A 21,918-nucleotide genomic window follows, 5' to 3' on the forward strand; every position below is an offset into this window, starting at 1 on the left:
CTGACTGCTGTTGTCACTGCTGGCGGTTCTCCTCGATCGCGCCCGCATGCTATCGCGGGACGAGGAATGCCCATAAAACGCCACCAGACACACCTAAACAATCGACTTGCTGTTGAACGGAACCGTTCAGAGCTCTCATTTGCTTTTATAAATATTTAAATGAAGATTAATGGTAATTATAGCCGTGCAAGTTCGAATTGGCTAATTAAATGCCAGTTCAAAGGAGGAGTCTGTTTCGGGCAGATACAGCTCCAAGATGTACATTGATGGAAACAATTTAGCGTTTTTTTTTCGATGCTCGGAAATGTCAGGAGAATGAAAAGCATTTTCATTCCGTAAAAATAACGTATCCTAAAAGCAAAACCTCGACTCCAAATTTAAAAGTTGTAACAAATTAATAGAGAACGATGCATCACAAGTACTGCGCGAGCAGCAAATCAAGCACATCTGGCGTAGAAATCGATTTGTGGCATCTGGTTAGCAATCAAGAGCAATGTTTTTATAATTTAAATTGATTTCGGATAAACAAATGATGATACTGCAAATCCAATGAAATCTACCTACTTCTTTCGGCACACATTATGACGCACTTTTTCAACACTACCCGAGATCCGGCATCGCGCAGTAAAAACAATCAAAATGTATTTGGTCATAAAATCTCTTACCGAACACGTGCTCTCCATCATCTCTTTATCATCCGTAAGTTCGCGAACCATATTGATAGAATGTCCAAATAAATAAATCAAAATTCCAGCGAACGATGATCACATGCCTCCAGTTCTTTTTTTTCAAACCGAGTTTATTTTTCTTTGTCAGTATCGCTTCAACGAAAATATTTGCTTGACGCTGAAAAATAAATTTGTTTCAGATTATTCTCAAACTAAAGATGAATCTCAATCTTGAATTATAAATCTGAAACGCATGGTAACAGATTGTAGTGCGTTGGTAACTCGGTAACAGATTATGATTGCAGAAATCTCATTATATTTCTACTCGTAATTTATTTGCAATAATATAGAAATGCTGTCTTCCGAACTAGAATTCGAGGCGAACATAAACGCGAGATTTGATAATTCGTAAGGATACGGCAAGCTGGTAGTATTTATATAGAAATGGATTTTTTAAAACGAGCGGAGGGCAATTTGGGTAGCAATATAAGGCGAACGATCTTCTTTCTGACATGAGTAATTCTCGCTGAAACCGGGCCACTATTTGCACGAGGTTCTTAAAAATGCCTAAATTTATATTCTTTCGTAAGCTTTCGGCGAGTATATTAAGGATCCGAGTTAAATTCTTCAGAAAGATGAACCCCTCGTTAGTTATACACGAAATCATTTTAATGGACCCCTCGATTTTTGTCAATTCTCGACTCACCAAAACTATCATAACTCCAACATTTCTCAACCGATCGTAGAGATCAGCATATCGTTGGAAAGAGGAAGAGTGTATCCTCAATTTTCAATAGTAAAAATAGAAGCAGCCATATTGAATTTGGCCGCCATCTTGATTTTCTTTTTGAAAACTATTTTTTCGCCAGGTTTGCAACCACCGATTTTGAATATTAATACATCGATGGAAAGCTTAGCTTATATTGTGCATTGTGTCAAAAAATCTCAGGTGTATGTTTTTTCTATCAAAAGTTATGTACGATTTACCAAATTATTTTTTGAAGGCCCATCTGACCAAAGAACATTATTTTTTGGTTAATTTTATACTACGACGTCAGTTCCTTGATTGCATACACTATTCTTAGCCAAATATGTTTCAAAGATGAAAAGCATATCTACCACAGTATTTTATTTGAAGGGCTCAAAAGTTTTGAGCATAACGGAGCCGTTTTCAAGTTATTATATTAAATAATTCAAGAATTTTGTTATTGGTAAGTCGTACATAACTTTTGATAAAAAAAAACATACACCTGAGATTTTTTGATACAATGCACAATATAAGCTTAGCTTTCCATCGATGTATTAATATTCAAAATCGGTGGTTGCAAACCTGGCGAAAAAAAAGTTTTCAAAAAGAAAATCAAGATGGCGGCCAAATTCAATATGGATGCTTCTATTTTTACTATTGCAAATTGAGGATACACTCTTCATCTTTCCAACAATATGCTGATCTCTACGATCGGTTGAGAAATGTTGGAGTTATGATAGTTTTGGTGAGTCAAGAATTGACAAAAATCGAGGGTCCATTAAAATGATTTCGTGTATAACTAACGAGGGTTCATCTTTCTGCAGAATTTAACTCGGATCCTTAATATACTCGCCAAAGCTTTCGAAAGAATATAAATTTAGGCATTTTTCAGAATCTCGTGTAAATAGTGGCCCGGTTTCAGCGAGAATTACTCACATCCTTTTGTGGAAATTGATATCTCTTCACTGACAAAAGGAAGGTGGTCCGATTTGCCCTTATGCCGACTAACTTTTTGTATATGACATCAGCATCTAGTCGAATTATATTAATATTTAGCATCCGTAAGTGTTATGCCATCAATAATTGTTCGCTCATCGAAGGCCCATCAAACAACGGTTTCGGCATCTGTTCAAGCCGAAATCTAATATGCTGCAGCTACAGATGAAACTCCGTGAAGTATTATGCAAGCAACCACGACAAGAGTGAATGATGTCCTAGGAATATGACAGTCCTAGCTACGGTTGATTTTAAACCAGAACTTTTGGTGCGCTGATGTCAGTACTGTCGCTGAATTCCAGTAGAAGTTGCTTAAGAATTTCCCTCGGATGTGCCTTCAGGAATTACCAAAAAAGTTCTTCAGAAAATTTCTCCAGTAACTCTTGCGGAAGTTGCTCCAGGAATTCCTGCGATAGCTCCTCCTGAAATTCCTCCGGCAGCACCTTCAGGAATTCCTTCGAATGTTCCTCCAGGAATTCTTTCAAAAGTTCTACCAGGAATTTCTAAGGAAGTAGCTCCAAGAATTTCTGAAGCATTCCTCTGGAGTCCAGGAATTCCACTAGGAGTTATTTTAAGAATTTCCTCGTGAATACGTTCAGAAGTTCACCTGCGAATACCTTTACATTTTTTCACGGTTATTTCCTAAGAAATTCCACCAGAAATTTCTTTTAAAAAAATAGCCAGGGAATTCTTCTTTAGATTTTTTCTGGAGTTCCTCTAGAAATTCTTCTAGGAAATCGTCAGAAAATGACTTCAAGAAGGAGAAATTTCTTCGAGAATTCTTTAGAGATTCTCTTAAATTCCTTCCGAAATTCATACGGAATTCCTCTAAACCCTCGAGAATTTAAATTCCTCGACGATTCTCTCCGGTATCTCCTCTACTCCTCCATTGCATCCAGAAACTCCTATGGAAATTCAATTTCTAATTTCTCCATAAATTCTTCCAACAATACCTTGAATAATTCCACTTAAAATTCTACCAGGAGGTTGTTCAGGAATCCTTTGGAAGTTTCTTCAGGAATTTCACTGGAAATTTTCGAAAAATGTATCCAGTTATTTCCCCAGAAACTTCTTCAGCAATTCTTCCGAAAACTTTCTCAAAAAGTCCTGCGGAAATCCCTCCAAGAATAGAAATTATTCAAGAAATTCTCTCGGCAATTTCCAAGCAAACTTCTTCAGAATATTTCGAAGACAGTCCTGCCGAAAGTCCCCGAAAAAATTCTCCAGGCACGCACCCCAAATATTTTCAAACATTTCACTCTGAAAACTCATCAGGATTTTTTAAAGGACATTTAAGGAAATACTCCGATTATGCTTAAGAAATTACCATGAAAATTCGTCCACAAACTACTCCAGAAATTCCTCCAAAATTCCCAGAAATGTCTGCGGAAAAGATGTCAATTATTCTTTCAGAAATTTCTCTAGAAATATTTAAAAATATAAATTCTTTATAAATTCTTCAAAAATTTCTCCAAAAAATCTTTTCGAATTTCGCCTCAAGTTATTGTCTCAAATTCCTTTAGGAACTACTCCGATGGAATCATTTGTTATAATATTCGAAGGAGTCCTTGGAGGATTTCTTGAAGATTATTATTTATTAATTCAGACTAAGGCCGAAGTGGCCTGTGCGGTATTTAAGAGTCTTCTCCATTCGGCTCGTTCCATGGCTACACGTCTCCAACCACGCAGTCTACGGAGGGTCCGCCAGTCCTCTCCACCTGATCGATCCACCTTGCCCGCTGCACACCTCGCCTACTTGTGCCCGTCGGATCGTTGTCGAGAACCATTTTCACCGGGTTACTGTCCGACATTCTGGCTACGTGCCCGGCCTACCGCAGTCTTCCGATTTTCGCAGTGTGAACGATAGATGGTTCTCCCAGCAGCTCATGCAAATCGTGGTTCATTCGCCTCCTCCACGTACCGTCCGCCATCTGCACCCTCACCATAGATGGTACGCAGCACTTTCCTTTCGAAAACTCCCAGTGCGCGTTGGTCCTCCACGAGCATCGTCTAGGTCTCGTGGCCGTAGAGGACTACCGGTCTAATGAGCGTTTTGTAGATAGTAAGTTTGGTACGGCGGCGAACTCTATTCGATCTCTTGCGGAGTCCAAAGTACGTACGATTTCCAGCCACTATGCGTCTCCGAATTTCGCTGCTGGTATCATTTTCATCGGTCACCAGTGAGCCCAAGTACACAAATTCTTCTACCACCTCGATTTCGTCACCACCTATGCAAACTCGCGGTGGGTGGCTCACATTGTCTTCTCTTGAGCTTCTTCCTATCATGTACTTCGATTTATTGAAAATCGTACCACTCGTGTTAATCCCTGCTCTTCGTATTACCCCTTCCAAAGCGATGTTGAATAGCAGACACGAAAGACCATCATCTTGCCGTAACGCTCTGCGCATTTCAAAAAGACTCGAAAATGCCCCTGTGGCGCCAACTATGCATATAACCCGATCCATCGTCGCTTTTATTAACCGTGTCAGTTTATCCGGAAATCCGTGTTTGTGCATTAGCTGCAATAGCTGGTCCCGATCGATTGTATCATATGCTGCTTTGAAGTCGATGAATAGATGATGTGTGGGCACGTTGTATTCGCGCCATTTCTGCAGTACTTGGCGAATAGCGAGCACCTGGTTCGTGGTGGAGCGTTCGCCCATGAAACCCGCCTGGTACTGCCCCACGAACTTTCTTGCAATTGGTGCAAGTCGACGGCATAAAATTTGGGAGAGTACCTTGTATGCACAATCCATCGCAAGCTTATCGCCCTTTTTGTAGATGGGACACACGACACCTTCCATCCACTCCTGCGGTAGAACTTCTTCTTCCCACATCTTGATAATGACCCAGTGCAGCGCTCTAGCCTGTGCCTCGCCACCGTGTTTAAATAGCGCTCCTGGTAGTTGATCAATCCCAGGGGCTTTGTTGTTCTTCAGCCAGCCAATTTCCTCCTGGATTTCCTGGAAATCCGGAGCCAGTAAAATTATGTCCTGCACGCGTTCTCGCAGGTTCATCACCATACCGCCATCTTCGTCAGCCACATCGCCATTCAGGAGTTCTTCTTATGGCTGCTGCCACCTTTGGGTCACCTCACGATCGTTTGTAAGAAGGTTCCCTTTTATGTCCTTACACATATCAGGCTGTGGCACGTGGCCATTACATGAACGGTTCAACTTCTTATAGAACTTTTGCGTGTTATTAGTGCGGTAAAGTTGCTCCGTCTCTTTACGGTCTCGATCTTCCTGCTGGAGCTTTTTCCTCCGGAAAATCGAGTTTTGTCTGTTCCGCGTCCGTTTATATCACGCCTCGTTCGTCCTCGTGAAGTGTTGCAGCAATCTCGCCCATTCTGCATTCATCTCTTCCACTAACTGCTCACATTCGCCGTCATACAAGTCGTTTCTCTGATCTCTCACGGGGGCACCGTGCCAAGTGCAGCGGTTGCTGTGCTACCAATGGCGGATCGAATATATCTTCAGCCATCTTTAAGAGACCTGCGCCTAGCTGCTTTTCCGTTGGAAGTGCCTCTTCCAGCTGCTGCGCGTTTTCTCGGGCTAGTCTACCGTCTTGCAGCCAATATTAAGCCGCGGCGTCCGACTTCGACGCGTGTTGTACACTGTCGAGAGTTTTGAGCGCAGGCATACTGCAACGAGGTAGTGGTCGGATTCAATGTTCGTCCTGCGGTAAGTGCGGACGTTCGTGATGTCGGAGAAGAATTTACCGTCGATTATAACGTGGTCGATTTGGTTTTCCGTTTCTTGGTTAGGTGATCTCCTTGTGGCCTTGTGGATATTGTTGCGGGGAAGGAGGTGCTTGCTTTGGACTACCATTCTGCGGGAGGCTGCGAAGTTTATGCATCGTTGGCCGTTATCGTTGGATACGGTGTGCAGACTATCCGGTCCGATGACCAGTCTATACATTTCCTCCTTCCTACCTGTGCGTTCATGTCACCGATGACGATGTTGACGTCCTGCAGTGGACATCCATCGTATGTCTGCTCCAGCTGTGCGTAGAACGTTTCTTTCTCGTCGTCGGGTCTCCTTCGTGTGGGCAGTGCACGTTGATGATACTATAGTTGAAGAAACGGCCTTTAATCCTCAGCTTGCACAACCTTGCATTGATTGGCTGCCACCCAATCACACATTGGCGCATCTTGCCCAGCACTATGAAGCCGGTTCCCACCTCGTTGGGGGTGCCACTGCTTAGGTAGAACGTGGCCGCTCGATGCCCGCTTTTCCACACTTTCTGTTTTGTCCAGCAAATCTCTTTATTTGCTTGAAGATATTCTTGAAGAAATTAGCGAAGGAATTCTTGGTATGTAGTTTTAAATAATTCTTAGAAGGATTTCTTGAATGAGCTGAAGAAATTTCTAGAAGTAGAAGTATTTCCATATTAAGTTCATTAGGAATTTGAAGAAAAAAAGCTTGTTGATTTCTCAAATAAACTTCAAATGAAATTCTTTAATTTTTTATGATTGAAATACCAAAGGAATTCTTCCAGGATTTTTTAGGGCGTTCTAGGAGCAATTCTTCCAATTCCTGAAGAACAGTTCCCTAATTAGAGTAGAGTGGGGCAAGAGTATGCACTTAGTTTTCAATCGATCATGTGGCCCTTATGAAGCAAGCTTCTGCATATCAAATCAGTGTCGATGATTCATATACTCTTTCTTTATGTTACCCAGTGGAAAAAATATTGAAATTATTGAGATTCGTTTTAGTAGAACCCTTATTGCGAGACAAGTGAAAAACGCACTCTTACCCCACCGGTGGGGTAAAAGTGCGCATCGGGTGGGGTAAGAGTACGCATTTATCCAATCATGTGCTTTAAGTATATATTAACACAAATAAGAGTTAATAACATTTAATTGATGTTTAATGAGCATATATTAGGGAATGTTTAAAGATGACGTAACTCTTAAAGGGGGAGAGGGTCCTAAAAATGTGCACTTTCATACGAAAAAACATTGTTTTTTTTATATATACAAAAAACTACAGAGGTAAAAATATATATCAGGTTTCGCGTGGCGTACACAAAGGCATTTTCCTTAAAGAAAGTCCACCAATCACGTAACGTAAAATTTGGCTATTTAATAACCCTTCCCCCTTCGTACACTATTTGTATGAATCCTCTAAAATTATATGGATCGTCACACATCTCACAACCCCTCTCAGCTAAACGTTGCGTAATTTATGAATGTTTCTTTTGATTAAATGAAATTATCATTTAGATGAAAATGTGTTTTCGTACTATGTTTAGGTGTCCAACAAGTCCTAATACAATTCCATTATTTCGCTTCAGTGCTTTCTTCGCTAAGTCCTTTCTAACACCGAATTACTTCAACTTATCCTAAAACTTGTGATAATTTCAAATCCTGTCCCTTTTTCTTAGTTGTGGATCTTTACGCTTTGGAAGAAGTCTTATTTCGGCCGAAGATACGGGTTTGACATCATAACTTGAAGATTCATATGCGTACTATTGCCCCACCGATTCCTGCGTACTTTTACCCCACAGTCCCAACAATTATTCAAGTAATGGTTTTGACTTCTTAGAAAACCAACCGGATTGGTGTTCTAGACCATAAAGTACTCTATACAATAGGTTATCGAAATGGTATAATGTTCACCTAATTGAACGTATATATGGTAATGAAATATTAGTTGCGGAAATCCAATTATTTTTAGCAAAATTACTAAAAAGTTATCTAACTCCATATCTCCCTTGTTGTTTATTCAAATCGTTTACAATTACACATGATAATAGTTGGCACGAATACCTGACAAACTGATGCAGTGTAGCTATCTTTTTATAACTTCAAAAATCGAAAACGTACTCTTACCCCACGCGCACTCTTGCCCCACTCTACACTATCTGAAAGAATAAATTTCATGTGATTTTTCTACAAAAAATATTTTTATGTTTTTCCGAGCATACGTTGTACATCAAAGGATCTAGTGACCAAGTCACAAATACATTTTCCGACGACTTTTCACCTATTGTCTTAGCTAGAAGTTGAAAATATGTTTATTTTTCTGACAGAAGCTTATCACTATATAGGAGATAATGCTTATTGTTAATTTTTCGTATGCCGGAAGAGCGTAAAGCGAAACTAATATTCAGTAGAGAACTCTTAAAACGCTATAAACTCCATGGAAGGTTGCGTTCATGATGGCTCTTTGCAATTGAAGAAGACTTGACTAGTTCGCCAAGTGAGTGAGAAACTGCCTCGTCTGTAGATTAACCATCTTTCATGAGCATTATATCGTCGAAGGCTGCAAGCTCAGTCACCGTCTGTTGTAATTGAGCAGGCACGAATGAACCTTCAGGGGGAAGAATTTTGAAGCGCAGGTAATGGAAAAAAAAGTATGCAACTGAAAGAAATGTAATTTGAATTCGATGCCTGCAAAGGTGGGAATCGGTAAGGTACAAAATGGACGCTACAGATTGTCGGGAAATAAAGGAACCTCTGTATAGCTCAACTGATGAGAAGGGCTGAGTTAACAGTCAGCTTACCGATGTGCGATCTGTTATCAATTCTGTCTCAGTGCAGTTGTAAGTGCGAATATCGTCCACTCTCCATGCAGCGCACGGTAGATAAGGTGTCGTACCCTTAATAGTAATAATAATTCCGTTATTTTCGCCACAAAAGTGTTGAAAAATACTAATCAAAAACATAAAGAATTATAAGCACAGCTCGGCATTTTAGTAATCCATAAATGCAATATGATGTATCTTTCAATTCAAGTGTTATCCAGTCAATAGTTGAAATAGTAGAAGCATAAGTACTAGGACGCTAGTGGCGCTGTAGTCATTTAAATTAGACTTAGTGTCAGCGATGAAATAGTGGTTGAACGTTGTTGGTTCCTCCACTATTGAGTCTTTTACCCTAGGTGTTTGCATCTTAACGGGCTGCTTAAAGCTATGTCCATTTAGAATCCGGAATAATAAAATCATCTGTATCTCGGTAACGGATTGACCCACAAATAAGGTTAATACATCAAAACAAGGGTAATTTACTGTACTTTAAGGAAAAAATATTGACAAAAATAATTTTTTCTTGTTTCTAGTGAAAATTTGCACCTTCTTCTTTATTCCCCTCCACAAAAGTTGCCCACCTGCGGAGTCCACCTCCTTGGCCCCTTTGTTCAACCTTTTGGTCCTCCGGGTCCCGTCCCGAGCTGTTTTTCCACTTTTTCCACTTTTCTTAAGCTTCCGCTTCATTACTGCCCAAAATATCTCGATGGGCCGGAGCTGTGAGCAGTTGCATGGATTTATGTTTTTATCGATGAAATCTTCGTTATTATCGCGGTACCACTGGATGACTTCCCGGCTGTAGTGGCAACTCGTCAAATCTGGCCAAAACTTCACGGGACCTTTATGGGCTTTATGGAAGGTCGACCGCGGTTTTTGAAACATTCCTTCTTATACAGCTTCGAGTCTATCGTCTTATTCGTCACAAACACTTAGGTCTTTGCCCCACAGTTGCATATCGCTTGCCACAATCATCCGTTTTTTTTCGCATGTTTGTCCCAACATCAAACTTAAACTTCGCAGGAACTACTCCTCGTGTCGTCACCATGTAGAATTTTTGGCTAGGAAGCTGTCCGAAATCCATTTTGACGTAGGTTCTATCGTCGATGACAGAATTATCAACGTGGGTGTGCAGACTTTTTTCTCTCCTTTCGGCTTCCATCTGGAATAATTTTTGACACGCTGCACGAAACTTCGTGAAATTTATACCACAGCAAGTGGGCGCCCAGGTAGACAAAGCGCTGTAAAAGAATTCTTGCAGCGGTCACTTTCCGTGCCGCTGCAATACAACAAATGATTCCGGATTCTAAATGGACATAGCTTTATTTCGCAAATGCCCACACAAAAGTAAATTTATCCTAAAATACTAAGCCCGCGATTTTCGCGACACTGTTTGAAGGAAACGCGATTTTCGCAACTGGAAAGATAAATCCGCAACAAATTTGCGAAATCCGCGACTTATGTAACAGCCCTACAAATAGTGACGAAATATCACGAAATATCAATAGTTTTCTTTCAACAAAGCCGATACAGGTTAGTAGAATTTCTCGTGACAGTTCGGAAAGCTATCATTGGAGAAAATATGCTCAGTAAAATTCTGAAACTGTCGATTGGAAACAATATACTAATTTACTAAAAAATGAATATTTCCAGAGTGAATTCTTGAAACTATGTTTGAAAAAAATTTGTCTAAATTTAGAAGAATTCGTTGTTCAAGTTTAGAGGAATTAACAATACTTTCTTTTGGAAATCCTTGAGGAAATAAAGAAGAATCCTTGGGAAAATAAAGAAAAATTACCCTGCTAGATTCAAATGATTCCACCGGGTAAATTTAGGAAAGTTTTCTGGATGAATTCAGAAGAACTTATATTAGAATTTCAGAAGTAAATATTATCCTTGAAATCTCAGAAAGAATTTTTTTGACTATAGATTACTTCTCACTTATCTAGTTATTAATTGTACTTTTGTCGCTTAAAGAATAGATTATTAAAATATAGCCATTTGAAAAAGGCTGCTCGAATTAAATTAAATCAACGTTACAAGATATTCATAGTACAAGAGAGAACGAATACAAGTTATATTCAAATAAAATCATATTACAAGCTAATTTCATTTTTCACTGAAATCTAAACAGTTTTAGCAGCTAAACTACTGTTATTATACTGACTGACATCACGCTTCATCGCAACAAATAAAAATAGCAAATATTTGTCTATTTCATCTGTAACCTCATGTGCTGGGCAGCATACACCACCCAAACGGACTGGATAGAGCTGAAAGCACTCCAAGAAATGAGCCGCTCCAATTAATCCTCTTTCCGAGAAAATTATGCATGCGATGAAAGATGTCTGCTCTGGAAAAAGTGTTTCAATGAATCCGCTTCAGACACTTACCGGACATGAAATGTAGCAGGATCGCCGTAATGGGGTACAGCGTGGGACTGTAGGTGATGTCGGGGCACGCGTAACCGAGCACGCTGACGACCCGATCCGCCACCGCCCGGCCCTTCCGCGTCAGATGGTACGGCAGACAGTGGGTGGAATCGACGAAGGGCGGTAGCATGATCGGTTTCTCGGGCAGCTCTGTCGTGCCGAAGACCTGCGGCGGGCGGGGTGGAGCGAAAACAAATGGTCAATCAACAGATCGCAAGGTTGGAGAGAATCTCGTACGCACCTGATTCACCATGTCCCAGTAGAATCCATCCAGCATCGTTTTTCCGACGTGGTGCTGAGTGCACAGCGCCGGCCATAGTTGCGACCGAATTGGCGAGTTGGTGGGCCATGAGTTTTCCCTTAGCACTAGTTTGGCTTCGCGTTTCTTACCTTGCTGTATGAGTGATTGCACATCTTGAAATGTTTTTAGATTTGGTTTTTTCCCTGAAAATGAGAAGAATGAAAGAAACTTATAGAATATACTCTAAAAGAGTTGTGTGGATGTGTAACCTACACAATAGCAATATGTAGAAAAAGAATATTACAAAAATAAATTGCTTTTAATTGATAGCCATTTATTTAACAACCCTTTCCGAAGGGTAGCTCCGGTCGCTAACCTCGTCACCGATAGTTACTCACAAAAGGTTCACCGGCAACCGAAGTTACTTCAAAGGTGAATGGAAGACAGTTGAATCAGGTGCACTTTTGCTTCGTTCAACAACAGAGTGAATAATTGATGTATCAACAACAACGAGTGGGAGACGATGACCCTTAAGCTTCCCACCAGCCACTGAGTAGTGCGTCATCTTTGTAGCGGTATCGATTCTGGGTCGCATTTTATGTACCAGCGGCTCTTACAATTGTGTAGTGGGCGGTGTTGCTTTTGACACGATTTATTACTACTCTGTCTACACTCTACATGTTTTACAAATGGTGCACAAGTGGAACAACCGTCATTAATTCTAGGAAATTACACATTTTACATTACTATTGCTCTTTGACATACAGTGAGATGTACAGAGCGCTCTTATCGTTAGCAAATATTACTACGATGACCTCGCTCAACCCTGCCGCGGCGTCTATGGCAATCTAGCGTTCCGCCTAGATTACGTGCAGTACACACTTTTGAAGGATTAAAGGCTCAATAGGCATCTCACCAGTGGCTCCACTATTCAACTTCATGGTGGAGCGAACAAGATCCACTTCGGGGCGATAATTGCTGCTAAAGTTTACTGCTCTAGATTGATTAGCTCTGTCCTACTACAAAGTGCCTACCTAATCTTGGCAGCTACACATCAAACTATGATTGATATAATTGGTACTTGAGAACACAGCAGTGGCACAAACCCGATTACCTTCAATGCGTGTGTGATAAACGCCATGTGTTCCATGCGCTTGACGGTCCTTTCCCCTTAGCGATGTTCGTGGAAACCTTCAAGTTGAGATTGAGGTGACACACTCGAAAAAAAAACTAGACCTATCAAGTGAGTTGATAGTGTCCTGCTTGATTTGTTTAATCACTTGATCCAAACAGATACTATAAACAGAAATAACTGTGTAACTAAATATAATCTCATTTAAGAAAAAACTGTTTTACAGTTGTTTTAATTGATTAACGCTAACGTTCAATTAAACCGGCATGTTTCTTGCAAAAGTAATAGCTCGATAATGAAAACAAATGAACAGCCAGCTTAGGAAGAATTGCCAACATAATACCCAACACATTGAGAGGTTTGACTCGCAGTATTCCCGCTTATCTGCACTTTATTCGAGTAAGTGGATAATGAAATTTGATGAAAGGGTTAATTCAGAGCTATTAATTGCTAACAATGATAACATGACCGACCTACAGTGCAATAGAAGGCCTTATAAGTAAAGGTTGTAGAGTGGTTTTTAACCAAATGATAATTATGCAAGTTGGTAAGATAGCGAATATTTTCGCGGGATTCATTATAGAACATTTCTTAAAAGAGTTATGTATGGTGCTTTCGTAAAATTAGACATAATATGACATAACTATAGATTCAAGGTTATAAGATAAGTGCTTTTTTCTTTATTTCCTTGAAATTTGAAATGAATTCAGTTCTTCACTTCAGCAGGAGTGTGTCCTATCTAAAAACAGGACGAAAAGCTAGATTGTTGAAACTACCGCGCGATCACACTACTGAACGCCGCCTACAAGATACTCTTTCTGCTTACGCAAATTGCAAGAGACTTCGTGGGCCAGTACTAGGGCTGATTCATGGACTTTTAAGATTCAATGGAAATAATGCATCTCATATGAAAAAAGCATTTTAAGGTGCAACAGGAACGACCCCACAAAAAAAGTTACGAATAAGATGTTATGGTCATATTAACCCAGAAATGTAAATGCTTATAAAATAGTAATTACGAAGTTAACATACCGTTCGAAAGACTGGTTGTAGAGACAATGACCACCGCCAGTAGATATTAGATTTCAATTTCCCGGTTTTCTCCCGATATTTTGGAAAATTTCCCGAAAGAAATGCAACTGAAAAAACGCGAGCTTTAGAATTTCCATGTAAGAAAACATAGTGCAACTGCAGAATTAAATGTAAACGAGTGGATTCCTGCTGGCTAATTAAATCTTATAATTGCTAAATGAGTGAAGAAAATAAAATCAACCTGCATTGAGTAACGAATAACACAAATCATGCAAACGGTTGATTGAATTTACATAAAATTTGGTTAAAACCGTGCATTTTGAGTTTTTCTAAATTATGCTGGTTGAAAATTTAAGAACTGAAATATAGATAATATTTTCACGAATTGGTATTAAACATTTTGATAGAATTATATAAACTTTTCAAATAGCAACAAAGCTTATTGTCTGATTAATTTAGAAAACTTACTATGCATACTCCTAATAATTAATTAAATTCATTTTTAAATGTGTCCATCAATGGGCTATCAGAAACAGGGTCTTTCAATACTATATGTTTGCTATTTAACTTGTGAACATATAACACATAATCCGAAACTTATCTCTCATTGCAAAATGTTTGGAAGGAGTTGTAAACAAGACCTTCCAAAGGTGCAATAGTGTTCATTTATTACGTATGATAAAGGTACGATTAGGGGCCCTCCTTAGACGTGCGGTAAGACGCACGGCTACAAAGCAAGACCATGCTGAGGGTGGCTGGGTTCGATTCCCGGTGCCGGTCTAGGCAATTTTCGGATTGGAAATTGTCTCGACTTCCTTGGTCATAAAAGTATCATCGTGTTAGCCTCATGATATACGAATGCAAAAATGGTAACTTGGCTTAGAAACCACGCAGTTAATAACTGTGGAAGTGCTTAACGAACACTAAGCTGCGAGGCGGCTCTGTCCCAGTGTGGGGATGTAATGCCAATAAGAAGAAAGGTACGATTTTTAAACATCTCTGTATCGCATTTATTCAAACCAATCGACAATTTGATATTTAAAATAATTTTCTAACATATGAACAATATTCTTTAAGTCAAACATCTTTATTCTTGTTTACGTTTGAGTATAGTTACGTTTAAAGTATAGTTCTTCCATAAACAAGAATACGGATAAAATAAAAAAAAAATCATCCTTACCGAAACCTTTATAATGATGTCACAAATTACGGTGTGTAGTTGTGAATAAAATTTCAAACTTACATCATCCTGAGGATCGTGAAAGACAAATTTGATTTTTTTTCTTGAATACCCAAATCGTCTAAAACAAGATTATTATTGAAAACGAAGGTGTTTTTCAGCTTTTTAATGGCTTTGGAAATGTTCCAAATCCAATATTTAAAAAAATGGAAAGGAATGCAAAATATATTTATTTGGACAAATTGGACAACCTAAAAGGAATCGATTGAGATAAAGATGATGTATGGTCCACGAGAGGGCTTCCGACGAAAGTGGCCACTCTTGGAACCCGCAAGTGCCCCCGGGGAGCCCGTTGGAGGGAACATTTCCGTATTTACATCAAAATATGTCATGCGACGGCTCTTTCATCGTGATTTTCTTCCAAGCAGATGATTATGCGCTCGTATCCAATTAGCGACCACATTGACTGCTCTTTCCATTTTTACACCAACATATACCGTGCGGCAGCTCTTTCTTCATGATTTTCCAACAAATTGATGTTCATGCATTTGAAATTGATTTGCGACTACATTGATGCCCCAGGACACCTATAAAAGGGATCATGTCTATTTTTGTACTAAATAATGTCGTTTGGTTACTCATTCTACATGGCAGATATTCAAATGATAAATGATAAACACGGAGCAGAACATTTCTATTTACATGTCAGTTCCGACTACTCATCATAACGCATGTACTAAATCAACTATGAGCCCAAATCAAGTCATGGAAGGGACATAAAATGATTAGGAAGTTGTTCGAAGGAACAGTCACAGTAGTTCAGAAAATAGGTTTTAGTATGGACTTCAAGTTACAATATGCTTTAATATGATATCCACATGATGAAACTCGACTAGTCGAACAAAGTCGATGCGCTTCTTATTACTAGGTTAAGGAAGGCCCTAGTACAGGCCGGACGATTATCCAGAGGCTCGATTATCCGGGGCTCGATTATCCGGAGAAAATGGCTCGATTATCCGGAGTAATATTTTTACCCATATTACAAAAATAGAAATATGTATTATCAGTGTGTATCCGTAACGTATCCAATATGGCAAGACACCTAGTAATGATGTGCCTAGTGCCTTTCTCGCTTTCTTAAGGGACTATTCACAAATTACGTAACGCTTTAGGGGAGGGAGGAAGTCAGACCAAGCGTTACGGTCTGTACAAAAAAATTAATCCTTCCATAAAAAAGGTTGCGAGAGGGAGAGTAAAGTATCAAAATTACTAAATTCAGCGTTACGAATTTTGTGAAAGGACCCTAAGGGAACGGAAATCCAGAACATTTATATTTTTTTAGGCATTCGTATGTACAGGGTGTTCAATAAGTTCGAATACACTTTCAAAAAATGTTTAAAAATTGAGATTAAATTATTTCTTTTCCCGGTTCCATTTCATTGAAAGTATTGTTTATAAGGAACGTTTGTAACATTTCTTTTGGAATGACCTATATTTTGTACTTCTTCACGAGCTTCAAACGTTTCTAAAACCCATCGCAAGCGGCACGCACGGTCTGCATGGGCATTTCGTTCCAGATTTTGATAATTACGTTGTTGCTAAACTAGTTCTCCGGATTCGTGAGAATCACGCGCGCAGTGTCTTTTAGATGTGGTTTGACCACCGAATTGAAAACGCGCCGTTTTTTATCTAAACGTGGTACACTAGACCGTTTATACTCGATTCTTTATTGAAGCGATATAGAATACGACGTACACAGTGGATGGCTTTATTCGTACTGAATTTACTCTAGACTCCGAAACTAGTGAGTAGTGTTTTGTGTCTTGCGATACTCTTCTCCGCTTTGGTGAAGCTGAAAGATAGAATTGAGAGTGAGTGTTTAAATGCAACTAACGAAATTCATTTAAGGTAATTCTAGCAATTGTGGTCTGTGCCCTAACATACCGCCCACCATTGAAATATAGATTTCAATATAATTACTTGGCCATGGTGGGTATGCTTAACTTATCTACTATTAAATAACAAAATGTTGTATAAATTCAATAATATTCCTCCTGCTGTCTTCGTTGGCTTCGTCCTCTCGATCTCGGTTGGAACTCGCACGTCAACCAATGATTGGCAGTTGCCGGGTCGGAACTCGCACGTCGACATTGATTGGCAGTTGCCGGGTCGGAACTCGCACGTCGACCAACGATTTAGATGTACAGGGTCAATCATAGCCGCAGTCCAGAATCCTACCAATACATTCGACTTTAGGACGGAGAAGACAAGGTGCAGCAAACTGAAGAAATACTTAACTTGTGAGGGGACCATGAGGTCCCCTCCCATCCGACATTGCCTGTGTTGCTGGCACCTCGAACGGCTGAAGATTTAATTCTTCACAGTCAGCTGACTGTTTCTCGGGAATAGGCAAAACGCAGACTCGAGAGATGGCCCGCTTGTAGACGCCGTCCTTGGTCCGAATGCTAACAACTCGGATGAGTCCATCACTGCCGGGAAATACTTCGATGATCCGACCGAATCGCCACTTTAGTGGCGGCAGATGATCTTCACGAACAAGGACCATCGTTCCGATGCGTATATTGTCACGTTCACGGGTCCAACGGGTGCGCTGTTGTAGTCCCGACAGATATTCCATCGACCACCGCTTCCAGAGGCGGCGGAGAAACTCTTGAACCATTTGCCACTGCGACAACCTGTTGCAAGGTACTTCGTCGTAGGATGGTTCGGGGATCGCGGTCAGAGGTCTGTGCGCCAAAAAATGGCCTGGAGTGAGGACGTCCAAGTCCTCTGGTGAGTTGCTAAGCTGCGTCAAAGGCCGAGAGTTGAGAAGCGCTTCGACCTGCGTTAAGAGCGTGTGAAATTGCTCGGTGGTAACCAAGGCGTTGGCTAATGTTCGTCGAAGGTGTGTCTTGAGGGATTTGACTGCGGCTTCCCAGATACCCCCGAAGTGCGGTGACCTTGGAGGTATGAAAGAGAATTGGATGCCCTCAGTGGAACACTGACGTGTGACATCCAAACGGTTCTGCTGGGATTTAAACAATTGTAGAAATTCGTTAAGTATTCGACGAGCTCCGACGAAGTTGGTAGCGTTATCGCAATAGATGTTTTTCGGTACTCCCCGACGTGCTGCAAATCTCTTTAATGACGCTATGAACGATTCAGTAGAAAGGTTGCCTACCAACTCAAGATGTACTGCTTTGGTTGATAGGCAGACGAAAACCGCCACAAATGTCTTCAGTGGGGCAGCCTTCCGCGAAGGCGGGCGAAGGTAAAATGGACCGCAAAATCTACTCCAGCGTTCAGGAACGGAAATGTTGGTGATACTCGCACGGAAGGAAGATCTGCCGTTATTTGCTGGCTTGTACTGGGTCGGGTGCGAAAACATGTGATGCATTCATGAGTGAGTTTTCGCACGAGATCACGGAAGGGCAGAGGCCAAAATTTTGACCGAACGATGGCGCTGAGTAGTGTTGGTCCCGTGTGTAGTCGACTCAGATGATAATACCGAACAACTAACAGCGTGAAAGGATGTTTGTTGTCAAGGATCATTGGCTGCTTTTGAGCGTACGGTATAGCTGCATTATTGAGCCGACCTCGTGTGCGAAGAACACCATCAATGAGTACGGGGGAGAGACCCTTCACCTTAGACGATTGCTTCACTTGTCCGGTCAACCGTTGACAGAGGTCCGTTGTGTCTTGTTGTATGATCCTTCTTCCTTGCATTGTTGAAGAATCTGCGCATATGGCCGACCATGCGAACTAGGTCCGATAGGGAAGATTTCATTGTAAAAATAGTGCTTCGGACGACTGCAGGAAAAGAAACTGACGGTTTTTCCTCTAGCTGATTATGATCGAAGTGATCATCTAATGTCGCAACGGGACCTGGCCAAAATCTGTTCGCCTGCTGCAACCATTGAGGTCCTTGCCACCATAGCGAGGAATCAACGAGCTCCTTTGCTGACATCCCACGAGAGATGACGTCCGCCGGATTTTCAATACCTGGTACATGTCTCTAAACTCCGGCAGCGGTTATTTGCTGGATTTTCGCCACTCGATGTCCAACATACTTCTTCTAGCGAGCAAGTGAAGCTTATAACCAATGAAATACAATCGTGGAATCAGTCCAAAAGATCGGACGAGCTTGAATTTGCAGACTGCATTCCACCTTTTTGAACATGTGGCTTAAGAGAAGCGCTCCGCAGAGTTCCAGGCGAGGCAAGCTTACAGGAGCTCGGTGCTTTTTGAAGCACTTTTGATATCGCTGTAAGCAAATGACCCGAAACACTATACCGTTCAACAATATGGCTCTGATGTAGATGCAAGCTCCGTATGCGCTTTCTGAAGCGTCGCTAAAACCATGAAATTCTACTTGGACACAACCCAATCCAGAAGCCAATCACCGTGGGGCGGTAACAAATCAAGTAAATTTAGATCACTACGAAATACTCTCCAACATTGCTGTTGATTTTCGGTCAATGGAGCGTCCCAGGAGGCTTTTGCTTTCCATAACTCCTGAATGAAAAGCTTGGAACGTAGAACAATAGGACCCAATAGTTCCAAAGAATCGAACAAATGCGTCGCTTCTGATAGAACTAATCGTTTGGTAATGGTAGCGTCGTAGGACCAAGCCGGTATATTGAATCGAAAAGCGTCCTCGGCTGGCTGCCACAATGATCCCAGAGTTTTACTGACGATGATGACGAATCAAGTTCAAGAAGATTTCGATGTTCACGGAGGTCGACAGGGATATTTTGAAGAATTTCGGGGCTGTTGGATGCCCACTTGTGCAGCTTGAATCCAGCCGACTGCAGGAGATCGATCAATTGTCGGCACATTTCGTTTCCTTCTTCCTCTGATTCTACCCCGGACAGCAGGTCGTCGATGTAGAAACTTTTGGATAGCACTTTGGAGGCTACTGGGTGAGTCAATTCACCGTCAGATTCAAGTTGCTGAAGACAACGGGTCGCAAGGTACGGTGCAGCCGCAGTACCATAAGTGATCGTCTGTAACTCATAGGTTTCAATAGGATCTACTAGCGAGGAACGAAAAACGATGCGTTGCAACATATGATCCGATGGATGCACCAACACTTGCCTATACATTTTTTGCAAATCGGCAACGATGACAAAACGAGGGATTCGAAAGCGTAGAAGAATGCTGTACAGCTCGTCTTGAACGACGGGACCCACCATTAAAGCGTCGTTTAGCGAGACGCCGCTCTCGGTGGCGCAAGATGCGTCGAATACGACGCGAAGTTTCGTTGTAACACTGTCCGGGCGAACGATGCAGTGATGCGGCATGTAGTATGTTTTCTTGCCAGGTGGCAAGACTTCGTTGCTAGGGTTAATCAGAGCCATATGCCCTAGTTGAAGGTATTCCTGAATGAACGCCTTGTAGTCTTCCTTCAGGGGCGGGTTCGAATTAAGGCGGCGTTCTAGTGACATGAAACGCCGAATAGCGATGCTTCGAGACTCTCCAAGTTTATCGAGAACATCAAGCTTCTTAGGAAGCGAAACTACATACCGTCCTGAAGGATCGCGAGTCGTATTTGCTGCAAAGTGAGTTTCGCATTTCCGCTCTTCTACTGAGAGCGATTCGTTCGAGTGACATGACTCTACCTCCCAAAAACGAGCAAGCTGCCTTTCCAAATCAGCATTGGTGCAGATGAGAGTGACGGCAGAGCGATTTGTCTCCGTCGTGTCGCATTTACCGGAAACTATCCAGCCAAAGACTGTTTCTTTCAGCTGAGGAAACTTTGGACCAAGATCCACAAATCCGGTTAGTAGCAGGCGATAGTAAACTTCAGCTCCAATGATGATGTCTATTTGGTTGGGCTCGAAGAAGCGAGGATCGGCGAGTTGAACAAAGATGGAATATTCCAGTTACCTGTGTGCAACTGGCTTGAAGGTACGATGGGCTTGAATTCTGGTAATATGTGGAACTTGAGATCGACAGTATATTCCGTAAAACGTGAACGGATAGTTGCCATCGTCGATTGTTTTGATGTTGCAGCACTAGGTCCCACGCCTTGAAATGCTAGGTGATCGTGCTGCCGTTGCAGATCTAGTCTCTGTGCCAAGCGTTCGCTGAGTAAGTTGCGTTCAGAGCAACAATCCAGCAGTGCCCTCGCAAACTGAATGTTTCCATTGTTGTCTTCTATCTTAATGACAGCAGTCGAGAGGAGAACGATACTACTATTTTTTGGTGCACTGGTAGGAAGAGCGACTGAAGGATGACCGAACGCGGACGATTCGATCGAAGCGGTGGCAGTGGGGTGGTAGCGAAAACTTGCGATTGAGATGTGGAGGTATTGTCTAAAGCTGGTGCGATTGGTGGCTGACCTTGCGGAATAGCGGGTTTATTGAATTGCGATTGCGAATGATCTTGTCCCTGGCTGGATGCATTGTTGGAAACGCGCAAATGCAGCATCGTATGGTGCTTTTGGCCGCAAACACGACAAGCTGAGCTAGGACAAGCCCTTATCAAATTAGAGGAAGAAAGGCGAATTAATACACAGGCCAGCTTTTTGACTGATTCTAGCCGTTGGGAAGGAGTCATGTTGTTGAAGGAACTGCATTTAAAAGGAGAATGGAGAGGGTTTTGACAGTGTGGACAAGCTTTTCTCGGCACGGTTGTGGTAGTGAGTGTAGAGCCAAATTTGAACTTCTGCGCAGGTCTTCCATGGTCTTGGCGACACTCCGAAGGTCGAGGCTTACAAACTGCTAAAGGTTGCAGGGTGGCTAAATGGTCGCGCAGAAACTTCAGCATATCTTCGTAGGTCGGTACTTCTCGAGGAATTGTGTGTCCGCTCCCAGTGCCTTTGAGTATCGGCATCGAGCCGAGTATAGAGTATGTGAGCCAATAGATGCGACCACCCTTTCGTAGGTAGTCCAATTTTCCTCAGTTGCAGTAGGTTGCGCTCATACGAGTCGATGAGATTCACTAGACCATCGTAAG

At 41.5% G+C, this 21,918-nt stretch overlaps 1 protein-coding gene across 4 annotated transcripts in view; it reads right to left on the reverse strand.

Annotated features, from left to right (window-relative positions):
* LOC134212805 (GTPase-activating protein skywalker) overlaps window positions 1-21,918 on the reverse strand; it is a 237,906-nt gene that overhangs the window by 78,704 nt on the left and 137,284 nt on the right. For all 4 annotated transcript variants that reach the window (XR_009979348.1, XM_062690991.1, XM_062690989.1 and 1 more), the window contains 2 exons: window positions 11,615-11,817; window positions 11,335-11,539 (listed from right to left, as the gene is read on the reverse strand). Coding sequence is in view for 3 of the 4 variants with exons in the window: in XM_062690991.1 (XP_062546975.1) it covers window positions 11,335-11,539; window positions 11,615-11,817 (408 nt within the window). In the remaining variant the exon portion in view is untranslated. The remainder of the gene's footprint in view (window positions 1-11,334; window positions 11,540-11,614; window positions 11,818-21,918) is intronic.

The sequence above is a fragment of the Armigeres subalbatus genome, chromosome 2 (genome assembly GCF_024139115.2).
Source record: "Armigeres subalbatus isolate Guangzhou_Male chromosome 2, GZ_Asu_2, whole genome shotgun sequence".
Classification (NCBI taxonomy): Eukaryota; Metazoa; Arthropoda; class Insecta; order Diptera; family Culicidae; genus Armigeres; species Armigeres subalbatus.